We start from the raw sequence: 21058 nt of genomic DNA, 5'->3' as shown, positions 1-21058 counted from the left end.
GCCTGACAACAAAGGCAGAGGATGGAATCATTCAAAAAAATTCAAGATGAATTACATACTTTCCTTCTTCATATAAATCACTTTTCTTTTTGTGCTTTTCTTTTCTCATCATTTCTGAAACTGTGTTGAAATCATATATTTTATCCTTCTTTCACCTTCAATCATTCAATAGAATCTCTCTTTCACCTTGCTTGAAATCATATATATTTACTTCTTTCACTTTTGTGCTTTCTTTCTTCTTATCATTTCACAACACTCAATCATTCATCCATGTCTTTCTTCATCTGATTCTGTTTGTGTCCTCCTCTTTGTTGCCAACTAAGCCACAAAATTTCTCCTAAACTTTTCCTTCAAATCCTTTCTTTTATCCTTCTCTCACCTTCAAAGAGTACTTAGTAGGAAAAAAAAAAAAAAAAAAAAAAAAGCCATGGAATTTCTTTCTTCAATTACTGTGGAGGTCGGAAAGTGCTGGTTCGCAGCCGCTGGTGATCAACTTGGTTACTTGTTTCATTACAACGACAATGTTGAAAACTTGAAAAAGCAAGCTAAGAAGCTGGCAGATAGCAAAGACATGGTGCAAAAGAAAATCGAATTTGCTGAAAGAAATGGAGAAATCATCTTCACTAATGTTCAAAGTTGGATAGCTGAAGTTGACAATATTTCCACAACCGCTGAAAAGTTTTTTGAAGATGAAGACAAAGCCAACAAGAGGTGCCTCAAAGGGTGGTGCATTAATCTCAAACAACGTTATCAATTCAGTAAGAAGGCAAAGAAGCATACTCTGGTGATTTCTGATTACCTCCAGGAAGTGTGAAACTTTGAGAGCGTGTCTTGTCCTGCTCCTCCATCTGGAATTATATCGTCATCTAAAGTATTTTATTCTGGCCCTTTCGAATCTAGAAATTCAATCAAGAGGAAAGTTATGAAGGCGTTGATTGATGATAATAATGTCAGCATAATTGGAATATGTGGAATGGGGGGTGTGGGTAAAACCACACTAGTTAAAGAAATCAGCCAACATATAAAAGAAGCTAAGATGTATGATGCTATAGTGATGGTGATTGTCTCTCAAACCCCTAGTATTATGAAGATTCAAGGTGATATTGCTGAAATGTTAGGTGTAACAAACTCCTTGCTAGTGAATTCTGAATTAGCAAGAGCAAGTTTCCTATGGGACAGAATCAAGGAGAAGGAGCGGATCCTCATTATTTTAGATGATGTTTGGGAAAGAATCAAATTGGATGAGATTGGTATTCCTTTCGGGAGTGACCATAGAGGTTGTAAACTTTTAATCACCTCTCGAAGCAAAACTGTATGTAATCAAATGGAGTGTCAAGAGATATTTACAGTTGAAACTTTATCAAAACAGGAATCTTGGATACTTTTCAGCGAGATTGTCGGCTCAAATATCGAAACTTCTGACATAAGCTCTTTTGCAAGAGAGATAGCTACTAAATGTGGTGGCTTGCCACTTGCAATTGTGATAATAGCGGGAGCTTTAAAGGGCAAGAACAAGCATGTGTGGAGAAACGCGGCCCGACAACTTCAAAAGTCCAACCCATCTGACATCCCAGGCGTGGAGGGGATCTTATTTTCATCTTTGGAGCTGAGCTTGCATTATCTAGAAAAAGTGGAGTCAAAATCACTTTTCTTATTTTGTAGCTTATTTCCAGAGGATTACGAAATTCCAATTGAAGTTTTAGTGAGATACGCGATTGGTCAAAGGTGGTTTAAAGTTGATGAGACAATAGAAGATGTCAGAGATAGAGTTCATGCTATTGTAAGTACCATCACTTCTTCCTTTCNTACTTTGCCAATTGACATCTTATAAGAATAAGAATTTTACAAATTGTCCTTACAATCTCACTTGGCATCTTTGCGGCCGACAATTTAAAAGAAATAAACACAATTATTTGTAAATTTTAAAGTTTTTATTTTAAATTCAATTTAAAACATAGACATTACAAGAAAGGTCAATTATGGTAAAGATTTAATGATTCTGTTTTTGTTGCCAAAAAAATGATTGAGGATGAGTTGGATAGATTACTTTTTTTCTAAATATATTTATGATGATATGGTCAATAACCTTTCTTAGAAAGTTCTTTAATGAATATTGCCAAATGTGAAAACATCAACCTGGCCAACAGTTTAGAAAAACATTTTTTTCTAAAAAAAAAGGCATGTATCAGAAAATGGCTATGCAAAATCCGCAAATTTTAAATTGGATGATTTGGTCTAGCAAAAAACACTCAAGTTGTTGTTCATATTGGTCTTATTGTCTTAAATGTTTAATTAATATATTGAAAGATTGTTTAATGATTTTAGACATCAACTTGTATAATTTACACGAAATTGTTACCAGTCTCAGATTATGGCTCAAAATTGTCATATAACTGTCAAATATATGATGCTTACACATATTGACTTAGTTTTTTTTTCTCTTTTGGATTTTGCCATTTTTGGAATGAACATTATCATTTTATTGTTCGAAAATTGTCATATAACTGTCAAAAAATATAATAAAATTGTTTGTGTAGTAGATTTGCTTTTATAAATATTGATTTCCTCTTCTTAAGGACAAGATTATTTCTGCATAATTTAACTATATAATATATCTACATTTGATTTTGAATACATTAAAGATTCATCTAACACAAAAGCATGTTATAAAAGAAAAGTAGCCTTGGAAGCGAAGGCGAAGGATGGAATCATTCATTTCCAAGACGCATTACATACATTTCTTCTTCATACCATTTACTTTTCTTTGCTTTATGCTGCAACCTTTCTCTTTTCTTATTTCATATAAATATTCCTTCTTCTTTTTATGCTTTTCTTTTTTTACTTCTATCATTTCATTACGCAAATAATATATTATTAGAGTAGTTTAATACAAGACTTAACATGAAGTAGATTTTAAATATATATCTTGCTATACTTATATGAAATTACTTATATATTTCATTTGTTGTAATAAAATTGTCCTTAATTATACAATTCCTTCAGGATTAAGTAGATTGAAATTTTTGTACTAATTGTGTACTTTGGAATTAATACTTTTGTATCATAATCAAACTTATAAATATTCTACAAGGTAAAACTGCAACTTAGTAACATCAATTATAAATTTGCAAAACACATTAATTGTAAACCAATCCTGTGATCACATCAAAGTTATACTAAGGGTATTGGTCTAAATTGTAATTTTAAAGAAGAATAAATTTGCCTAAGCATCTCTAAGTGATTGATGAGATGGAAGAGGAATGTATATAAAATTGATTTTGTATTCATGTTCAGGCTGAAAATAGAATACATATTGATTGACAGCATCAAATAAACTTGAAACATTGTTGATCGATTTTTATATGATTTTATACGTAAATTTGATTGTGTAGTAAATTTGATTTTATACCTAGCTGATTGTATTCTTTATGCTCAATATAGATATTGAATTTTTCTTTCCGAAGACATTTCTTATAGCATATATCTACATTAATTATAGATTCTAACACATTAACATGTTATAAAAGTAAAGAATGATGTTGAAACAAGGATGGAACCAAGCAGCCTTGACAGCAAAGGCAGAGGATGGAATCATTCAAAAATTTCAAAGATGAATTACATACTTTCCTTCTTCATATAAATCACTTTTCTTTTTGTGCTTTTCTTATTCTTATCATTTCTCAAATTGCATTTGAAATCATATATTTTATCCTTCTTTCACCTTCAATCATTCGAATAGAATTCTCTCTTTCACCTTGCTTGAAATCATATANTCTCTGCATCATCATCCACAAACACCCTCTTCCTCAGCAGCATAAACACTCTGCCCATAAACACTCAGCAGAGAATCTCTACAATAACCTCAATCATTCAAATCAACAACAGCTCAGCATAGACAATCAACATTAACCTCAGCAATTCAATTCAACAGCAGTTTAGCATTGAAAAACAATAATAACCTTAGCAATTCATTCAGCAGCAGCTTAGCATAGAAAAAAGTATTATTGGATAAAGATGGTTATCTTGTCGATTCCCATCAAAAGTTCCAAGGAATTCAATACCAGGAAACCATAAATACCTGCATAAACTTAAACTTTGCCCAGTTAGCAGCTCTTAACATCGTCTCTGCATCATCATCCACAAAAACCCCAACAGGCTCTGCCCCATATTCTCTTGAAAATTTTGAAATCTCGTTAGCAACTGCAAGCAAAACCGAATGCTTGGAGTTTGGCCAAATAATCATTCCAATTAAATTAGCACCAGCTTCTGCTGCCATAGCAGCATCTTTAGTTGATGTAATCCCATGCATCTTAACCAATGGTACATTCTTTTCACGCTCGTCATCGTTAAAAGAAAATTTCTAAGTTCCCTCCCCTTACGCTTGCAAATACACAATCTTAGCGTGATTAGTAATGTTTAACGTGATGAAAAAAGGAGTTTAACATTTTACCTTGGATTGGCCTGCTGTGGAAGTTAAAAATTTTGAGCTGAAATAGGCCACCAGTACTCAATCCTGATGAAAAAATGAACAAACATAATGTGAAAAAAAAATTTGAATTGCAAAACAAATAAGTATATTTCTAAAGAGGAACAGCAACAAAGGGGCATTTTGAAGAAGACAAAATAATAAAGGATTACAATCAGGCTTGCTAAATAGGAAAAAAAAAATAGAGATCGGAATAATAACAGCTATATTACCGATGAACAGCGAAGCAATCGATGCATGGAAAGATCCCGTACGTTACCGATGCCAGGTAAAACACATCTACAATCAAAAACAATTTAAAAAAAAAAAAATTAAAATAAAAGTCAAAATTTTGAAGATCCAATAGGAAATTTCAGTAACTCATAATTATTTGATGGCATAATCCTAATTCAGTATAATGATGTGGGTATTTACGTAATTGAATAAGTTGATTAGCCATTAATTAATAAAAAACTAAAATATCAAACTTTTAAGGGCATTTTAGTCTTTTCACTATTAGCAAACAGAAATCACTAACAACACATGACGGAAGGTATCTATTTGTCATTTTCAAACCTTTTGGGTACCAATCATCATTACGAAAAACCTTAGGTAGGTGTAAGTCGGTTCCCCTTTTGCTCAAACCCAAAAAAGTACATCAAACGATGGCCATTCATGATTCCATGGACCTAATTAATATTCTCAAAGTGATGAAATTGACTTTTAATGTAGTTATATCGTGCTGTTACATAATTAGTTTATAGATCTATTAATGTATCAAATACATAAAAATGATAGAGTTACCGAAAATTACACATCGAATCCATACACCGAATGACGTGATAAAATCATGACCGTTGATTAATATTAACTTATAATGAATCAACGGTCAGGATTACGTTATGTCATTCGATGCGCATCCTTCGGTAACATTACTCATCAAATACAAATGATAAATGGGATGGAGTCAATCACCTGCTCGGCAGCTAATCTCATTTGAAATAATACATGGATCCACCAAACACGACGACTTCATATTTACATTCTATTTCTTTATTTACTGAGTGCTTTGTTTTCAACTATGATGACTCTGACAAGCAGAATACAAGGAGATGATCCGAGCAGAAAAGAGCAAAAGTTATGGGTGGGAACATGAACATCACAACTCATTCATTAGTTAATTACTGTCTGTGTAGACAACAAGAATTAGGTAGAAGTAGAACTAACTAAACCATTATATATTATTTCACATTATTAAGACCTGGCTCATATCTCGAATAGGTTATTTCAATTCAATTTTTTTATTATATTATTGAGAATTGTGTAATTTCATTGTTGTAGGCTTAATGATATTAATTCTTTTAAGAGATGATATAATAATAAAAATTCTTCTTAGATTTTTAAAATAACAAAAATCCTTCCAGTGGATTATTAGTAAACTGTTAAAATTTATACTACCACGGGTTAGAAAATATTACCCAAATTATTCTGTTTAAAGTTTCAGCATTGATCATAATCATGTATTTTATTCAAGTAAAACTCAGATCAACATAGAATTATATTTGCTTTCAATATCTAATTTTCTTGCAGATAATTATTTTAAATTTTCCAGCTGGTTTCACTGTAAGATGTGGGAAATTTCATTGGTAGGGTAGGGTAACGTACAAAGTTTATTATTTCCATTGATTAAATTCCGATTCTAGCTTTATTCATTATAGTAAAAAATTTTGACATTGATAAAAGTTTTGACATTGATGGGCCGCGGATGCCCAGCTTTACCATCCTGAAAGTGACTTGAAAGTTCATCATATTCACATTCAATCCAACAAAAACTGAAGAAAGGTAGAAAAAGCAATACTATAATAAAGTGGAGAAAGAAAGGGTCAGGCATGGGAAATTTCCTGGCTCTTTCGCGGAAACTTCACTCATGAAATGGTCAGCACTTTAAACTTTCTTAAAGTTGATTGCACTAGTGTTATTATATATTTAATGGTGTGAATGGCAGACAAGAAGTAATCAAAAAATAATTCTTTATATTATTATATATTTAATGATGTAAATGGCAGACAACAAGTAATCATATATATTTACTTCTTGTCCTTTTGTGCTTTTCTTTCTTCTTATCATTTCACAGCACTCAATCATTCATCATTTTGCAGCCATGGAATTTCTTTCTTCAATTACTGTGGAGGTCGGAAAGTGCTGTTTTGCAGCCGCTGGTGATCAACTTGGTTACTTGTTTCATTACAACCACAACATTGAAAACTTGAAAAAGCAAGCTAAGAAGTTGGAAGATAGCAGAGACACGGTGAAAATGAAAATAGAATCTGCTAAAAGCAATGGAGAAAACATTTTTCCCGAGGTTCAAAGCTGGATAGCAGAAGTGGATAACATTTCCGCAAAAGCTGAACAGTTTTTTGAAGATGAAGACAAAGCCAACAAGAGGTGCCTCAGAGGGTGGTGCATTAATCTCAAACAACGTTATCGATTCAGTAAGGAGGCAAAGAAGCACACTCTGGAGATTTCTGATCGGCTCCAGGAAGTGGAAAAGTTTGAGAGTGTGTCTTGTCCTGCCCCTCCATCTGGAATTATATCGTCATCGAAGTTATTTTCTTCTGGCCCTTTCGGATCTAGAAATTCAATTAAGAAGCAAGTTATGAAGGACTTAACTGATAGTGACAGTGTCAGCATAATTGGAATATGGGGAATGGGGGGTGTGGGTAAAACCACGCTAGTTAAAGAAATCAGCCAACATGTAAAAGAAGCTAAGACGTATGATGTTGCAGTGATGGCGGTTGTCTCTCAAACCCCTAGTATTATGAAGATTCAAAGTGATATTGCTGACATGTTAGGTGTAACAAACTTGCCGGCTAGTTCTGAAATAGCAAGAGCAAGTTTCCTATGGGAGAGAATCAAGGAGAAGAAGAAGATCCTCATTATTTTAGATGACGTTTGGGAAAGAATTAAATTGGATGAGATTGGTATTCCTTTTGGGAGTGACCATAGAGGTTGTCAAATTTTAATCACCTCTCGAAGCAAAACTGTATGTAATCAAATGGAGTGTCAGGAGATATATACAGTTGAAACTTTATCAAAACAAGAATCTTGGGCACTTTTCAGTGAGATTGTCAACTCAAATGTCAAAACTTCTGACATAAGCTCTTTTGCAAGAGAGATAGCTGCTAAATGTGGTGGCTTGCCACTTGCAATTGTGATAATAGCAGGAGCTTTAAAGGGCAAGAACAAGCATGTGTGGAGAAACGCGGCACGACAACTTCAAAAGTCCAACCCATCTGACATCCCAGGCGTGGAAGGGATCTTATTTTCATCTTTGGAGCTAAGCTTGCATTATCTAGAAAAAGCGGAGTCAAAATCACTTTTCTTATTTTGTAGCTTATTTCCAGAGGATTACGAAATTCCAATTGAAGTTTTAGTGAGATACGCGATTGGTCATAGGTGGTTTAAAGTTGATGATACAATAGAAGATGTCAGAGATAGAGTTCATGCTATTGTAAGTACCATCACTTCTTCCTTTCTCTTAATTGATGATGATGATGGTGAAGAGTATGTTAAAATGCATGATGTAGTGCGGGATTTCGCATTAAACAAGATCCAATACAACCACCATTCTTGGTAAAGTTGGCATGTCTACGAGAGTACAAATAGAGATAATTGTGAAGATTTTACATGCATCTCATTGATGTCAAATATACTATGGAGCTACCTAATGATTTGGAATGCCCAAGTTGCAGGTTTTGATGTGGCAAGCATTTGAGAGTTTTTCCCTGAAATTTCTTTCAAGAATGAAAATCTTAATGTTTTAAACTTGAGTGGATTCACGCTCTTGTTGTTGCCTGATTCACTTTCATTTATTTCAAATCTTAAAACATTGTGTAGTGGTTTGCAAGTTGGGTGACCTATCAATGGTTGGAGGCTAAGTAAACTAGAGATTCTTAGCCTTTCCAGATCTCTATTCAAGAGATCCCTGTTTCTTTTAGCCATTAAGTAATCTCAGGTTATTAGATTTGATATTGTGGGAGTTAACACTAATACCTCATGGTGTTATACCCTCTTTTAAAAGTTAGAGAGTTGTACATTATAAGATTTGGCAATGGAATATGAAAGTGAAATTTGAAAAGCAATGCCAATCTTTTGAGTTAGAACCTTGTCCCGATTGACTCATTTAGAGATTAATATTCCAAACCTTGACCTCTCACCAAAATTGTTGGTATTCCAATCCTGTCCAAATTAATTAAAAAAATGTATAGTGATTTCGGTGATGATTATTGGATGGAGAGATACACAAGAAATATGAATGTCTCAAAAACCACATTTCAAAAATCATGATTGGTTAGAGGTTTGCTCAAAAGAACCGAGTGGCTAGTTTTAGAGAAAATTGCTAATTTAAGAGTATTAGCCATAACCTAGTTGAAGAAGGGTTCAGTGATTGAAGTATCTTCATATCACATCTTGTGAATCATTGGTATTATATCGATTGTAAAGATATTAGATTCAGAGGAGAAGCCAAGTTACTCTCATCGTTAGAGTATCTATTTGGTTGGTTGCCAAGTTGTCACATATATGGAATGGTGACCATCAATCCATAAGCCTTTGTAGCTTGAAGAGAGTCAACTTTGGTCATGCATATTAAAACTATTCACCAACCTACTCTCCAAAGCCTTATTTGTTTGGAAGAAATAGATAAGGTTTGTAATTTTAGAGGAGATCTTTGAGAAGAAAGAAACTTTGGATAGAGTTAGACCACACCATAACCTCCCAAGTTTGGGAAACCTAACTTCTATACAGATAGTTAGTTGTGCTAAATTAAAAAACCTCTTCACCCCTTCCATTGTCAAATGTTTGGTGAAGCTCAAAAGCCTTCAATTATGGAATGCTCAACAATACAGAAATTGTCACAAATGAGAAAGGAGAAAAGAAGCATCAATGAGAGGATAGTGTTTCCTAGTTTTGTACTACTTGGAACTTAGATATCTAGACAACCTCACTTGTTTTAGCTTTAGTCATATTATGAATACCCGCATTGGAGAGGCTAGAGTTATGTGGATGTAGAAAAATGAAGACCTTTGTTTATGGAGCAAGTGACACCCAAGCTTAACAAAGTGTTTTCAGAATGGGGTTATCGTTGGAATGGCAACCTGAATGTCGCGTTCAAGAGTACTTCATTGAACAGGTACATACTATATGAAAGAGCTACATCTCTTGTAATTTATTGTAAGTTTTACCATTTTGCATTGATGACTTCTCATTGATGCACTTTTTAAATTAATGTAATAAATATGACATTCAAATCAATAAGTAACCATATCCTATGTTTTAGATTTGAGATATAATGATAAGCTTATCAACATTATGCCTACCACTGGCCGTTGGTAATGTTTTTGACCTTTTTATATGCAATCTTTTTCACAACCAGGGGGATGTGATTGTTCTTTCTCATTTTCTTTATGTTTCTAGTTTGTGATTGTTTTTTTCAATATATATTTAAATATAATCTCATTATATTAATTGTGTGATATTTTTTATATTCTATATTTGAAATTATACATTTTAAATATAAAGTTCAAGGGGGTGTTTATTATTAATAAACTATTGTTTTTGTACGCAATCACAAGAATCGGATTCAAGTTAGAGTGAAATGGTATAGTTGTGTAATAACTCGTTATCTTACTGTGTGATAATTTTTTTTTTATATTCTATATTTGAAATTATACATTTTAATATAGTTCAACGGGTGTTTATTTTAATGTTTTTGTTTTTATAGGCGAATCTGACAGAAATTGGATTCAAGTAGAGAGTGAAATGGTAAAATTATGGTTTAAAACAATTATTTATTCGATATTATGTGACAACACACAAAATTGTGATAATTTGATTTGCTTAGTAATTCATTTGATTGTGATATATTCAATCTTGTTGGATCTTTTTTTATTTTTTATTTTTTAAAATAAAGCAATATTTAATTATCAATTAAAATATTCACATAAAAATTAGTTTATACCTTATATTGAATTTTAGGGTATTGTAGTAATTATCATTACATAATTAATTTTTTATTTGAAAATCCTTCCTAAAGTACATAATCACTTTCAAAATTTTCCTAAGACAAGTTACCCTATAAAATTTTAGGAATTGAATTAGAATCTCTTAATTGAAAAAGAATTTTATTTTTTTCATTTTTTAAAATTTTAGGATTGAAATTAGAGTCTAAACAAGAATTCACTCTCACCTCACGCACCGCCGCTCTATCCACCTCTTCCACGCGACACTACCACCACCAAACCGTCAGAGTCACCCTACTTCAAGCACTCGCCGGTGGTTCTCGTATCTTCCACTCCGGTTCAGTAGACACGACTCGTTCACTGACCCGTGCCGATCCCGCGGAGATTGTTACTTTTGGGACGAGTGATTGGCAGTGGTGAAGAGTCGATTCTTCTGTTCAAACTCTGATTTCGGTGCTCGATGCTTATCATAACCTCTCTGGCTTCCCTTGGTAAAGCTTGCTCTTGTCTAGCTTACTTTTGTGTGTAAATGTGTTTCATGAAGTGGAAATTGTCACAAAGCGCTATAAAATTGCTCTCTCTTTGAAAGTTTTTTTCTTTCTTTTAAATTCTTTTATACTTCCTTTCGTAGTGAATGAATTCACTCTTGAGATGTTTTGTTTTAATTAGTTGGTGTAAGAGACTTTAGTGGGGTAATTATTGCTACTTCGACTTTGGCATTCAGACTTGCGTTGCTTCTCTGTTGTTGTTTTGCAGCTTCTTAAGCTGCGAAAATAGGAGAGTTATCTCCTAAATGTAAGTCTGCTTTTTCATTTCCACTTGCAATTTGTTTGTAGCTCTAGTTACTTCCGTTCTTTGGAGTTTTGCCAGTACACATTCGCTAGAGAATAAACTTGAAAACACAAATGCAGTAGTGTAAATTCTACTATATGCTAGTTTCTTTCTTGAAGGTGTGATATCATATATCGAAAGTGACCGAAGAGGATATCTGGATTAGGATTTATAAAACCTTTATATTTGTGGAATTTTTAAGTTATGCTGGGATTACTGGCTTGTTAATAATTAATGAGAGGTTGTCAGCTACATGAACTATTAACAATAAGTTTAGTCGGCATATTTTCCAACTTGAGTGTAGAGCGTGGCAGAATATTGTTGATTTTTTTTGTTTTTTGCTTCACCTGATGGGCATTGTGGTGTCCTTAAAGCCTGTATCTGATGTACAGACTCTTGACCATGATTTGTTTGTTAAGGAGTAGAGTAAGTAGTTTTTGGGGGTCAATACGTAAGGAGAAGAGAAGGAATGATTTCTTCCTTGAATTGAAGGTTTCTTCCAAAAAATCGTCTATCTGATGCTCAAGTTGTATCATTGTCTTTGATGCCGTCAAGTTTGGTAGGGCATTTATGCACACAATGGTCCATGTACCAGTATAAGTTTCTGTTTCTGTTGTGCATGTGTTTTTTTTTGGTAGACATTCAAGTGAGCTGCAGTACTTATTAACATTGTCTGATATGTGGAGATATTTATTCTCTTTCCCTGCATAGAATTATGTAATTCAGACTTGCCTCCGAGGTTGCGAGTCGTATGTAATTCTATTCATCGTCCTCATTAACAGTTGTACTACTATCATTCTTCTGTGATCTTGCAGGCCATTCTCCCTCTCCCTTTCATTGTTGTTCATATATTTATTTGCAATGAATTTTTTTTACTCTCGTATGCATTCTCATAGTGCCTCCACCATTTCCACCACCACGTCAGGAAGGATTTCATTGATCAAATTTCACTTTTTCGGAGGGAAACAAAACAGTTGGGTGTCCCTCATTTATGTGGTTCCTTGCCTCCTTGTCCATCCAGGTGACACAGCTATATATATTGTGTAAATAACTTTACCTTTCTCTCCCATCTCAAGCCAAGACACACAGACATAGAAGAAATTCACATCTTCTAACTGAAAGAATAGTAGATTGGGTTAGAGGAGTTTGAGTTAGATTCAAAGCCTGGAATCTATATAGAGGGCCAGTTTTTCTGTACTATTTTCTTTCTTTGCTTTTTTTTTTTTTTTTTTTTCTTAATTCTTTGGTATTTTGATGTATTTCTTCGGTCTTTTAGGCTGAAACTTTTAGCAACAGTAGCCTAGTATATAGTTGGTTGAATAATTTTGTACTTATTTATTTTGTTGTGTTTTGTTCAATTCTTCAGGTCCCATGTGTTCTCTTGGTGTGACCAAATTCAGAAAATGTCATGGAGGGTCATCCAGGGTTTGATCGTGTAAGGCACTAACATGCTTAAATATTTGTATAGAACAATAAATATATATGTATTATGCTTACTACAGTAATATCGTCTTTATGTATTCATAGATTATATCTAAGGGTTACCAATCTTGTTATTACTTCTTTTTGGATTCCAAATGACTTGATATGTTTCTGAACCATACAATCTGGCCATGCTTCTTGCAGCATAAATTTTATAATGATGACATATGACAATTACACATCTATTTCTATATTTTTGTTGGTTCTCATCTTTAGTTTTATAGTGAATGAAACATTTACAATTCTTAATTTGGTGCCAAGTTCTCTGTTTTATCTTTATATTCTCATCATGAAGGAATCTTTTTACTTTCGTTCCCCTGCTTATGTCCTCATATTTTTTTTTGAATGTGATGTTATTTTGCTATTGGAGCATAGAATGTATGATGCTCTGCCATGGAATTTATTTGGTGGGACTTTGTGGTTCCAGAACTTGACTGAATTCCCTCATGGTCTTTTAGGCCCCATCTTTCCTAGTGATAGCTGCTCTACACTCCTCTAATGTTGAGGTATTTGACTCTATCAATGATTAAATTTTCAAACCAGGTTTGTCAGTTATTATGTTCCTTCATCTTTCTGGGTATAGTTTTGTGATGCAGACACTCCCTAAATCCTATCAAGCTGAGTCCCCTGTTATTTATTTATTTTTATTTTTTGTTTTTGGGGGGGGGGGGGGGGGGGTGGTTATTGTGAATTAATATTACATATTATGAGAATTTTGCTGGTCATCTTATTATCCAGATTTCTTTAGGAAATCACTTGAAAGACAAGAAGCGATGCATGGCTTATCGACAAAAGAGTTGCGAACAGTTTTGTTTAGGTTTGCTTACTGCATATTAGTAAATTCTAAATTTTTTACTGTCTAATTTTATGTTCACGTCAATTGTGAGAGATAAGAATGGCATAAAATTTCCCCTGTAATATTTATACCATATTTAGTACAAATTATTTATCTTCCTTATTGCGTATTACAAGAGATATTTTGGATGTCTAGACGCTACCTTTATTTTGTTCCATGATTTTAAATCAGATTTCCCTTTTAGCTTACCTTCTTGGATATTTTTATTGTTTATTGAGATTCACAGTGAAATTTATTTGTTCTTGTATTGTGTCCACAGTTTATTGAGTAATCATTATCTCAGAATTTAAGCTCATAGGATAGATTCCTATTACATAATTGATTTTAGGAACCATTCAAACTAAGTGGTTCATATATGTTACCTCATCCCCGGCTGAATGGGCAAAAGTTGATACATAAATACTGTAATGCAAGGGCCTATTGGATGTGAAAACACTGCTATCTATTTCATTTTAATTTCTTTTTCTAATTGCTGGTTTACCCTTATCAGAAAGGTTAGTGTTTGATAGGGAAGTTCCCCTGACGTTGTGCTGTGTATAATCATTAATTTATTTACCTTGATTTGCTGGTTAGTCTATTGGGTTACTAATAGCACATTTATTATGATCGGTTGTTATTGCAATTTGTATGATTCAGGTGTTATTGCAATTTTCTTTTTTGGAAAGAATTTGTTCCTATGTGTGATATGTTTTGTTGGTTTGGTGTGTGAAATCATAATCCCTCAAATATCCTGCTGTTCGCACAAAGTTGGGGTCACCTGACAAGGATGCTTATCATCACCCTGGAAAAATCTGAAGAAATTGATAGTCCTGAAAAACTTTGGATTTCCCTGCAAGCAATGCAAAATATCTGTCAAGGACCTAACCCCTAAAGAGCTGGTAGCTGTAAGTACTAACCTCGGAACCTCAACTACAATTTGAACGTAGGGTTGTGACATGTTGTCTTCAATCTTTGTTGTTTGGATTTTGGACAGTTCAGTCAAACACTTCTCAAAAGTACAGAAAGAAGAGCAAATTCTTTTTTGCAGTAACTTCTCCTTCTTATGCCTCCTTTCCTTCCCTCCGCATTCTGTAGTTTTATTTTATTAAAACATCGATTAAGCTTGTTGCCCTAAGTGTTAACTTTGATGACGGACGGGCGCTGATGAGGATCCTGATTACATAAATGCTTTGATAGTTATGGGGCAGACTCACACTGCAGAAGCGGCTAGCGAGGCTATTGAATTTGGAGCGTGCTATCTCCAAGGTCCGTCTAGTTTAATTTAATTATCTTATTTTTTTCACAATCATAGGTTTAGAGATAAGTAGATTTATATGGCGGGAAGCATGCTTTATATGCATTATTTATGGTAATTACAGAATTTTAATAAAAGCGTTTTATTAGTTGGAAAGAGCATATAAAACCTTCATACATTGTGATTTAGTCCACACCCAATTTATTTTATCCTACTTTTGATTCTTTCTAATTTTGAAAGTATTTTTTCTTCTCATATCAACGTTATGCTGTTTCATTAACTAAATTTGTTTCTTTGACATCACATCAGCTCTTCATCTCCACCATCCCACAAAGTTGAAAATATTGATCTTTATTGTTGCTTCTCAGTGGGTCGGTGTTGCCTATATAAGACAGTAAAAACTCAGTGATGCTTTTGGGATTCTACTCACTACTCTGAAATAAAAGGTCATGAGTGTAACTATTATTTCCAAAACTAGGCCACAATTTGAGTTCAATTTTAGGACCCAGCCATGGGCCACTGTAAACTTTTTGAGCTCGGTGAGCAGGCTTAAAAATATATTACTCGATGAAGAAGGGCATTCATTTTTTTTTTTTTCATTTGTTTCCATTTTCTTGTGTATGTTACAGGAAAAAATGGCTGAGGAATTACTACCCTGGAAAGAATTGCAAATCTGGAAGAGCTAGAGGAAAAAAGTTCAAACCCATTATTATGATGATTGGTATTACTTTCAAGGTATAATTTACACAATCATTTCTCAAGTGTTTTTACTTATAACCTGATATTCGCTCGTCTCAGAATTGATTCAATATTGTCATTACAATTTATGTCTATTGTTGGGCAACTACTGGGGTTTTTCAGTGCTTTATGTAATGTAGTCCAAGGCTGAAGTTGTAAGCATCTGCATTTAGCTGCTGCTTTAATCCCGAGTATAATGAACTACGTGCAACATTTGAAAACGACGACGATGATTTACAAGTGAGCTACCAGCAGCAGGAGAGGAGATTACTAATTTATTTGTAAAGTGTACAAGACGATGTTGTAAACTCATCTGCTCGAGGCCACGTCACAACACATTCATATCCCTAATTTCCGGACTATCAAGATTGTAGAGTCCTGCAATAATTCCCAGTCTCGATCGATCAACTCGTGATAAGCATTCTGGGAAGTTGTTTGTAAAAGAGATGTTAAGTATTTTATTCCTTTGTTTAGTGAATTATAATTATACATTGAAATAAGCTTTAACTAGCGCTTTGAATGCAGATACTAATAGTGCACCGCGGCACTCCCAAATTATGAGAACTGATTCTTTTTTTTTTTTTTTTGACTTAGAAAGAGGAGAGAACTATTTTTTCAAGAATAGAATTAAATTGGACATTATGTTTTGTAATAAAATCCCTTCAATATTATTAATTTGCCCAACGCCCTTAAGCTTTTGCTCAATTTTGATTTTCTACCTATACATTTTACTTTAATTATTATTGACCTTTCTGATATTTGCTAAGGTATTGGTACTACTGCTCATGTTAGTTTGGCAAAAATACTTGACGGAATCGGTTGCCTGAAAAACCCAATCCCACTGACAGAGTTATCCTCGAATGGGGGGTCGGGCCTAGATAGAGTTAATCTTGACCGCGCCCCTATATATTATGTTAACTCTTGTGTTAAACTACTCTGATATATATTTTTGTGTTATAAAATGATGAAGAAAAGAAAAGCATAAAAAGAAGGACATTTTATTATGAAATAAGAAAAAGAGAAGGTTGCACTTCATATAAAGCAAAGAAGCAAATGGCATGAAGAGGAAGGTTATATTACATAATGCATCTTGAAATGAATGATTCAATCTTCGCCTTCACCCCCAAGACTGCTTTTCTTTATAACATGATAGGTATTCAAATCAATGCGTCCATATGTACTGAAGCAAATCTATTACATAGTTAAATTATGTGAAATATTATTGTCCTCAAGAAGAGCAATCAATATGTACAGAAGAAATCTATTACACACAATCAGTACATTACATATAATAGACAGCATCCAATAACTTGCAACATTGTGATGAAACCAAGCAGCCTGACATGTCCATAGATTTTGACGCATTAACATGTTATAAAAGTAAAGAATGATGTTGTAACAAGGTGAAACCAAGCAGCCTTGGCAGCAAAGGCAGAGGATGGAATCATTCAAAAATTTCAGATGAATTACATGCTTTCCTTCTTCATAATAATCACTTTTTCATGCTCAAACTTTTCTCTTTTCTTATTCTGCCGTTCGTCCTCCTAAATACCCTTGCTTGAAATCATATATACCTTCCTTCTTCACTCAAAGATGCATACTACATTCCTTCTTCACCCCATTTAATTTTCTTTGCTTTATGCTGCAACCTTTCTCTTTTCTTATTTCATACAAATATTTCTTCTTCTTTTTGTGCTTTTCTTTCTTTACTTTTATCATTTCAGACGCAAAAATATATTATCAAGTAATTTAACACAGGAGTTAATGAAGTAGATTTTAAATATATATCTTGCTATACTTATATATTATTTTATACGTAAAATTTGATTGTGTAGCAATTTGTTTTTACACCCACTAATTGTATTTTCATGTTCAGTGTAATATTGAATTCTTTTCCAAAGACATTTCTTATAGAATAAATTAATGTAGATTCTAACACATTAACATGTTATAAAAGTAAAGAAATATATGTTGTAATTAATAAGGGTGGAACCAAGTAGGCTTGACAGCAAGGCAGAAGATGAATTACATGCTTCCTTCTTCAAAAAATCACTTTCTTTGCTCAAATTTTTCTCTTTTCTTATTTCATTATATACTCCTCCTCCTTTTGATTTGTGCTTTCTTATTCTTATCATTTCTCAAATTGCATTCGTCCTCTGTTTACAACTATCTCACAAATCTCTCCTACAATCCCTTTGCTTATATTTATCCTTCTTTCACCTTCAATCATTCAAATAGAATTCTCTCTTTCACCTTGCTTGAAATCATTTACTTCTTTTCCGTTTGTTCTTATCATTTCACAACATTCAATTATTCATTCTTTAATTAATTTCTTCATCCGATTGTGTTTGTGTCCTCCTCTCTGTTGCAAACTAAGCCACTAAATTTCTCTAAAAAACCTTTCCTTCAAATCCTTTGTCCTTCCTCACCTTCAAAGAGTACTTAGTACAAAAAAAAAAAAAAAAAAAAAAAAAAAGCCATGGAATTTCTTTCTTCAAGTACTGTGGAGTTGGAAAGTGCTGGTTCGCAGCTGCTGGTGATCAACTTGGTTACTTGTTTCATTACAACAACAATGTTGAAAACTTGAAAAAGCAATAAGAAGCTGGAGATGGCAGAGACATGGTGCAAAAGAAAATCGAATTTGCTAAGAAATGGAGAAATCTTCCTCCTATGTTCAAAGTTGGATAGTTGAAGTTGACAATATTTCCACAAAGCTCAAAAGTTTTTTGAGAGGAAGACAAAGCCACAAGAGGTGCCTCAAAGGGTGGTGCATTAATCTCAAACCACTTTATCATTCAGAAGGAGGAAAGAAGCATACTCTGGTGATTTCTGACTACCTCCAGGAAGTGGGAAACTTTGAGAGCGTGTCTTGTCCTGCTCCTCCATCTGGATTATATCGTCTCTAAAGTATTTATTCTGGCCCTTTCGAATCTAGAAATTCATCAAGAGGAAAGTTATGAAGGCGTTAATTGATGATCTAAGGTTAGCACAATTGGAATATGTAGGGGGGTGTGGGTAAAACCACACTAGTTAAAGAAATCACCAACATGTAAAAGAAGCTAAGATGTATGTGCTGAAGTGATGGCGGTTGTTCTCTCAACCCCTAGTATTATGAAGATTCAAGGCGATATGCTGACGTGTTAGTGCAACGAACTTCTTGCCGGCTAATTCTGAAAAGCAAGAGCAAGTTTCCTATGGGATAATCAAGAAGCAGGAGATCCTCATTATTTTAGTACTGTTTGGGAAAGAATCAAATTGGATGAGATTGGTATTCCTTTTGGGAGTGACCATGAGGTTTTAAATTTTATCACACCTCTCGAAGCAAAACGTATGTAATCAAATGGAGTGCAGGAGATAATACAGTTGAAACTTTATCAAAACAAGAATCTGGGCACTTTCAGCAGATTGTCGACTCGAATGTCGAAATTCTGACATAAACTCTATTGCAGAGTGATAGCTGCCAACTGTGGTGGCTTGCCACTTGCAATTGTGATAATAGCGGGAGCTTTAAAGGGCAAGAACAAGCATGTGTGGAGAAACGCGGCCCGACAACTTCAAAAGTCCAACCCATCTGACATCCCAGGCGTGGAGGGGATCTTATTTTCATCTTTGGAGCTGAGCTTGCATTATCTAGAAAAAGTGGAGTCAAAATCACTTTTCTTATTTTGTAGCTTATTTCCAGAGGATTACGAAATTCCAATTGAAGTTTTAGTGAGATACGCGATTGGTCAAAGGTGGTTTAAAGTTGATGAGACAATAGAAGATGTCAGAGATAGAGTTCATGCTATTGTAAGTACCATCACTTCTTCCTTTCTCTTAATTGATGATGATGATGATGGTGAAAAGTATGTTAAAATGCATGATGTAGTGCGGGATTTCGCATTGAACATAGCTCCTAAATACAACTACCAATTCTTGGTAAAAGCTGGCATTGGTCTACGAGAGTGGACAAATATAGATACATTTGAAGATTTCACATGTATCTCACTAATGTCAAATAATACTATAGAGCTACCTAATGAGTTAGAATGCCCAAAGTTACAGGTTTTGATGTTGCAAGGCAATTTTGAGATTTTTTTTCCTGAGAATTTCTTTGAGATTTTTTTTCCTAAGAATTTCTTTCAAGGAATGAAAAATCTTAATGTTTTAAACTTGAGTGGATTCACGCTCTTGTCATTGCCTGATTCACTTTCATTTCTTTCAAATCTTAAAACATTGTATGTTAGTGGTTGCAAGTTGGGTGACCTATCAATGATTGGAGGTCTAAGTAAACTAGAGATTCTTAGCCTTTCTAGATCTTCTATTCAAGAGATCCCTGTTTCCTTTAGCCAATTAAGTAATCTCAGGTTATTAGATTTGAATAATTGTTGGGAGTTAACACTAATACCTCGTGGTGTTATATCCTTTTTTTAAAAGTTAGAAGAGTTGTACATTAATAGATTTTGGCAATGGGAATATGAAAGTGAAAATTTGAAAAGCAATGCCAATCTTGTTGAGTTAGAAGCCTTGTCCCGATTGACTCATTTAGAGATTTCTATTTCAAACCTTGACCTCTCACCAAAATTGTTGGTATTCCAAAATAATCTGTCCAACTTTAAATTAAGAATAGGTTCTAGTGAATATTTTGATTATTTGGATGAGAGTGTATACTTAAGAAATATGCATGTCTCACAAACCAACATTTCAAAAATACATGATTGGGTTAAAGGTTTGCTCAAAAGAATCGAGTGGCTACGTTTAGAGAAAATTCATAATTTAGAGAGTATTAGCCATAACCTAGTTGAAGAAGGGTTCAGTGAATTGAAGTATCTTCATATCACATCTTGTGAATCATTGGTGTATATATTTGATTGTAAAGATATTAAGATTGTAGAGGGAGAAGCCAAGTTACTCTCATCGTTAGAGTATCTAAGCTTGAATTCTTTGCCAGAGTTGTCACATATATGGAATGGTGACCATCATCAATCCATAAGCCTTTGTAGCTTGAAGAGAGTACAACTTTGGTCATGCTATAAGTTGATAAAACTATTTTCACCAACTCTACTCCAAAGCCTTATTTGTTTGGAAGAAATAGTTATATATAATTGCAATAATTTAGAGGAGATCTTTGAGAAGAAAGAAACTTTGGATGAGGAGTTAGACCACACCATAACCTCCCCAAGTTTGGGAAACCTGACTACTATANATGAAAACAATTAAAGAAAATATTGATAGAATTAGAGAATCTTTAGCTTGGATTACTAGTAGTAATACAAGAAATGCTGAATTTCAAGATGCTTGTATAAAATCAAATATGTCTCCTAGAACTTTTGCATTAGATATTCTTGTTAGATGTAATAGTATTTATTTAATGTTTGATTCATGTTTACCTTATGCTAATATAATTAGTTATTTTGTAGCAAATAATAGAGATCCTCATTATTTGGTAGAAA

The 21058-nt window shown here is 33.6% G+C and overlaps 2 protein-coding genes across 2 annotated transcripts; both read left to right on the top strand.

Moving 5' to 3' along the window:
- Positions 1-427: 427 nt before the first annotated feature.
- LOC116107655 (disease resistance protein SUMM2-like) lies at positions 428-1831 on the top strand. The gene is made up of 2 exons (XM_031393943.1): positions 428-810; positions 901-1831. The coding sequence occupies exons 1-2, from the start codon at positions 428-430 to the stop codon at positions 1829-1831; spliced, it is 1314 nt and encodes a 437-aa protein (XP_031249803.1).
- A 4795-nt stretch (positions 1832-6626) lies between these two features.
- LOC116107654 (disease resistance protein SUMM2-like) lies at positions 6627-19696 on the top strand. The gene is made up of 4 exons (XM_031393942.1): positions 6627-8098; positions 8883-8908; positions 19372-19605; positions 19671-19696. The coding sequence occupies exons 1-4, from the start codon at positions 6627-6629 to the stop codon at positions 19694-19696; spliced, it is 1758 nt and encodes a 585-aa protein (XP_031249802.1).
- The last annotated feature ends 1362 nt before the right edge of the window (positions 19697-21058 follow it).

The sequence above is a fragment of the Pistacia vera genome, unplaced genomic scaffold, assembly GCF_008641045.1.
Source record: "Pistacia vera cultivar Batoury unplaced genomic scaffold, PisVer_v2 Contig545, whole genome shotgun sequence".
In the NCBI taxonomy this organism is placed as follows: Eukaryota; Viridiplantae; Streptophyta; class Magnoliopsida; order Sapindales; family Anacardiaceae; genus Pistacia; species Pistacia vera.
This window is presented reverse-complemented; position numbering and strand designations above follow the sequence as displayed.

Excerpts from the sequence above, each read along its gene's own strand:
- LOC116107654 (XM_031393942.1), top strand. The coding sequence starts at position 6,627 with ATGGAATTTCTTTCTTCAATTACTGTGGAGGTCGGAAAGTGCTGTTTT. Across the intron at positions 8,099-8,882 it reads CAATACAACCACCATTCTTG|CCATAACCTAGTTGAAGAAG; the intron begins GTAAAGTTGGCA and ends TAAGAGTATTAG. Across the intron at positions 8,909-19,371 it reads CCTAGTTGAAGAAGGGTTCA|TTGATGAGACAATAGAAGAT; the intron begins GTGATTGAAGTA and ends GGTGGTTTAAAG.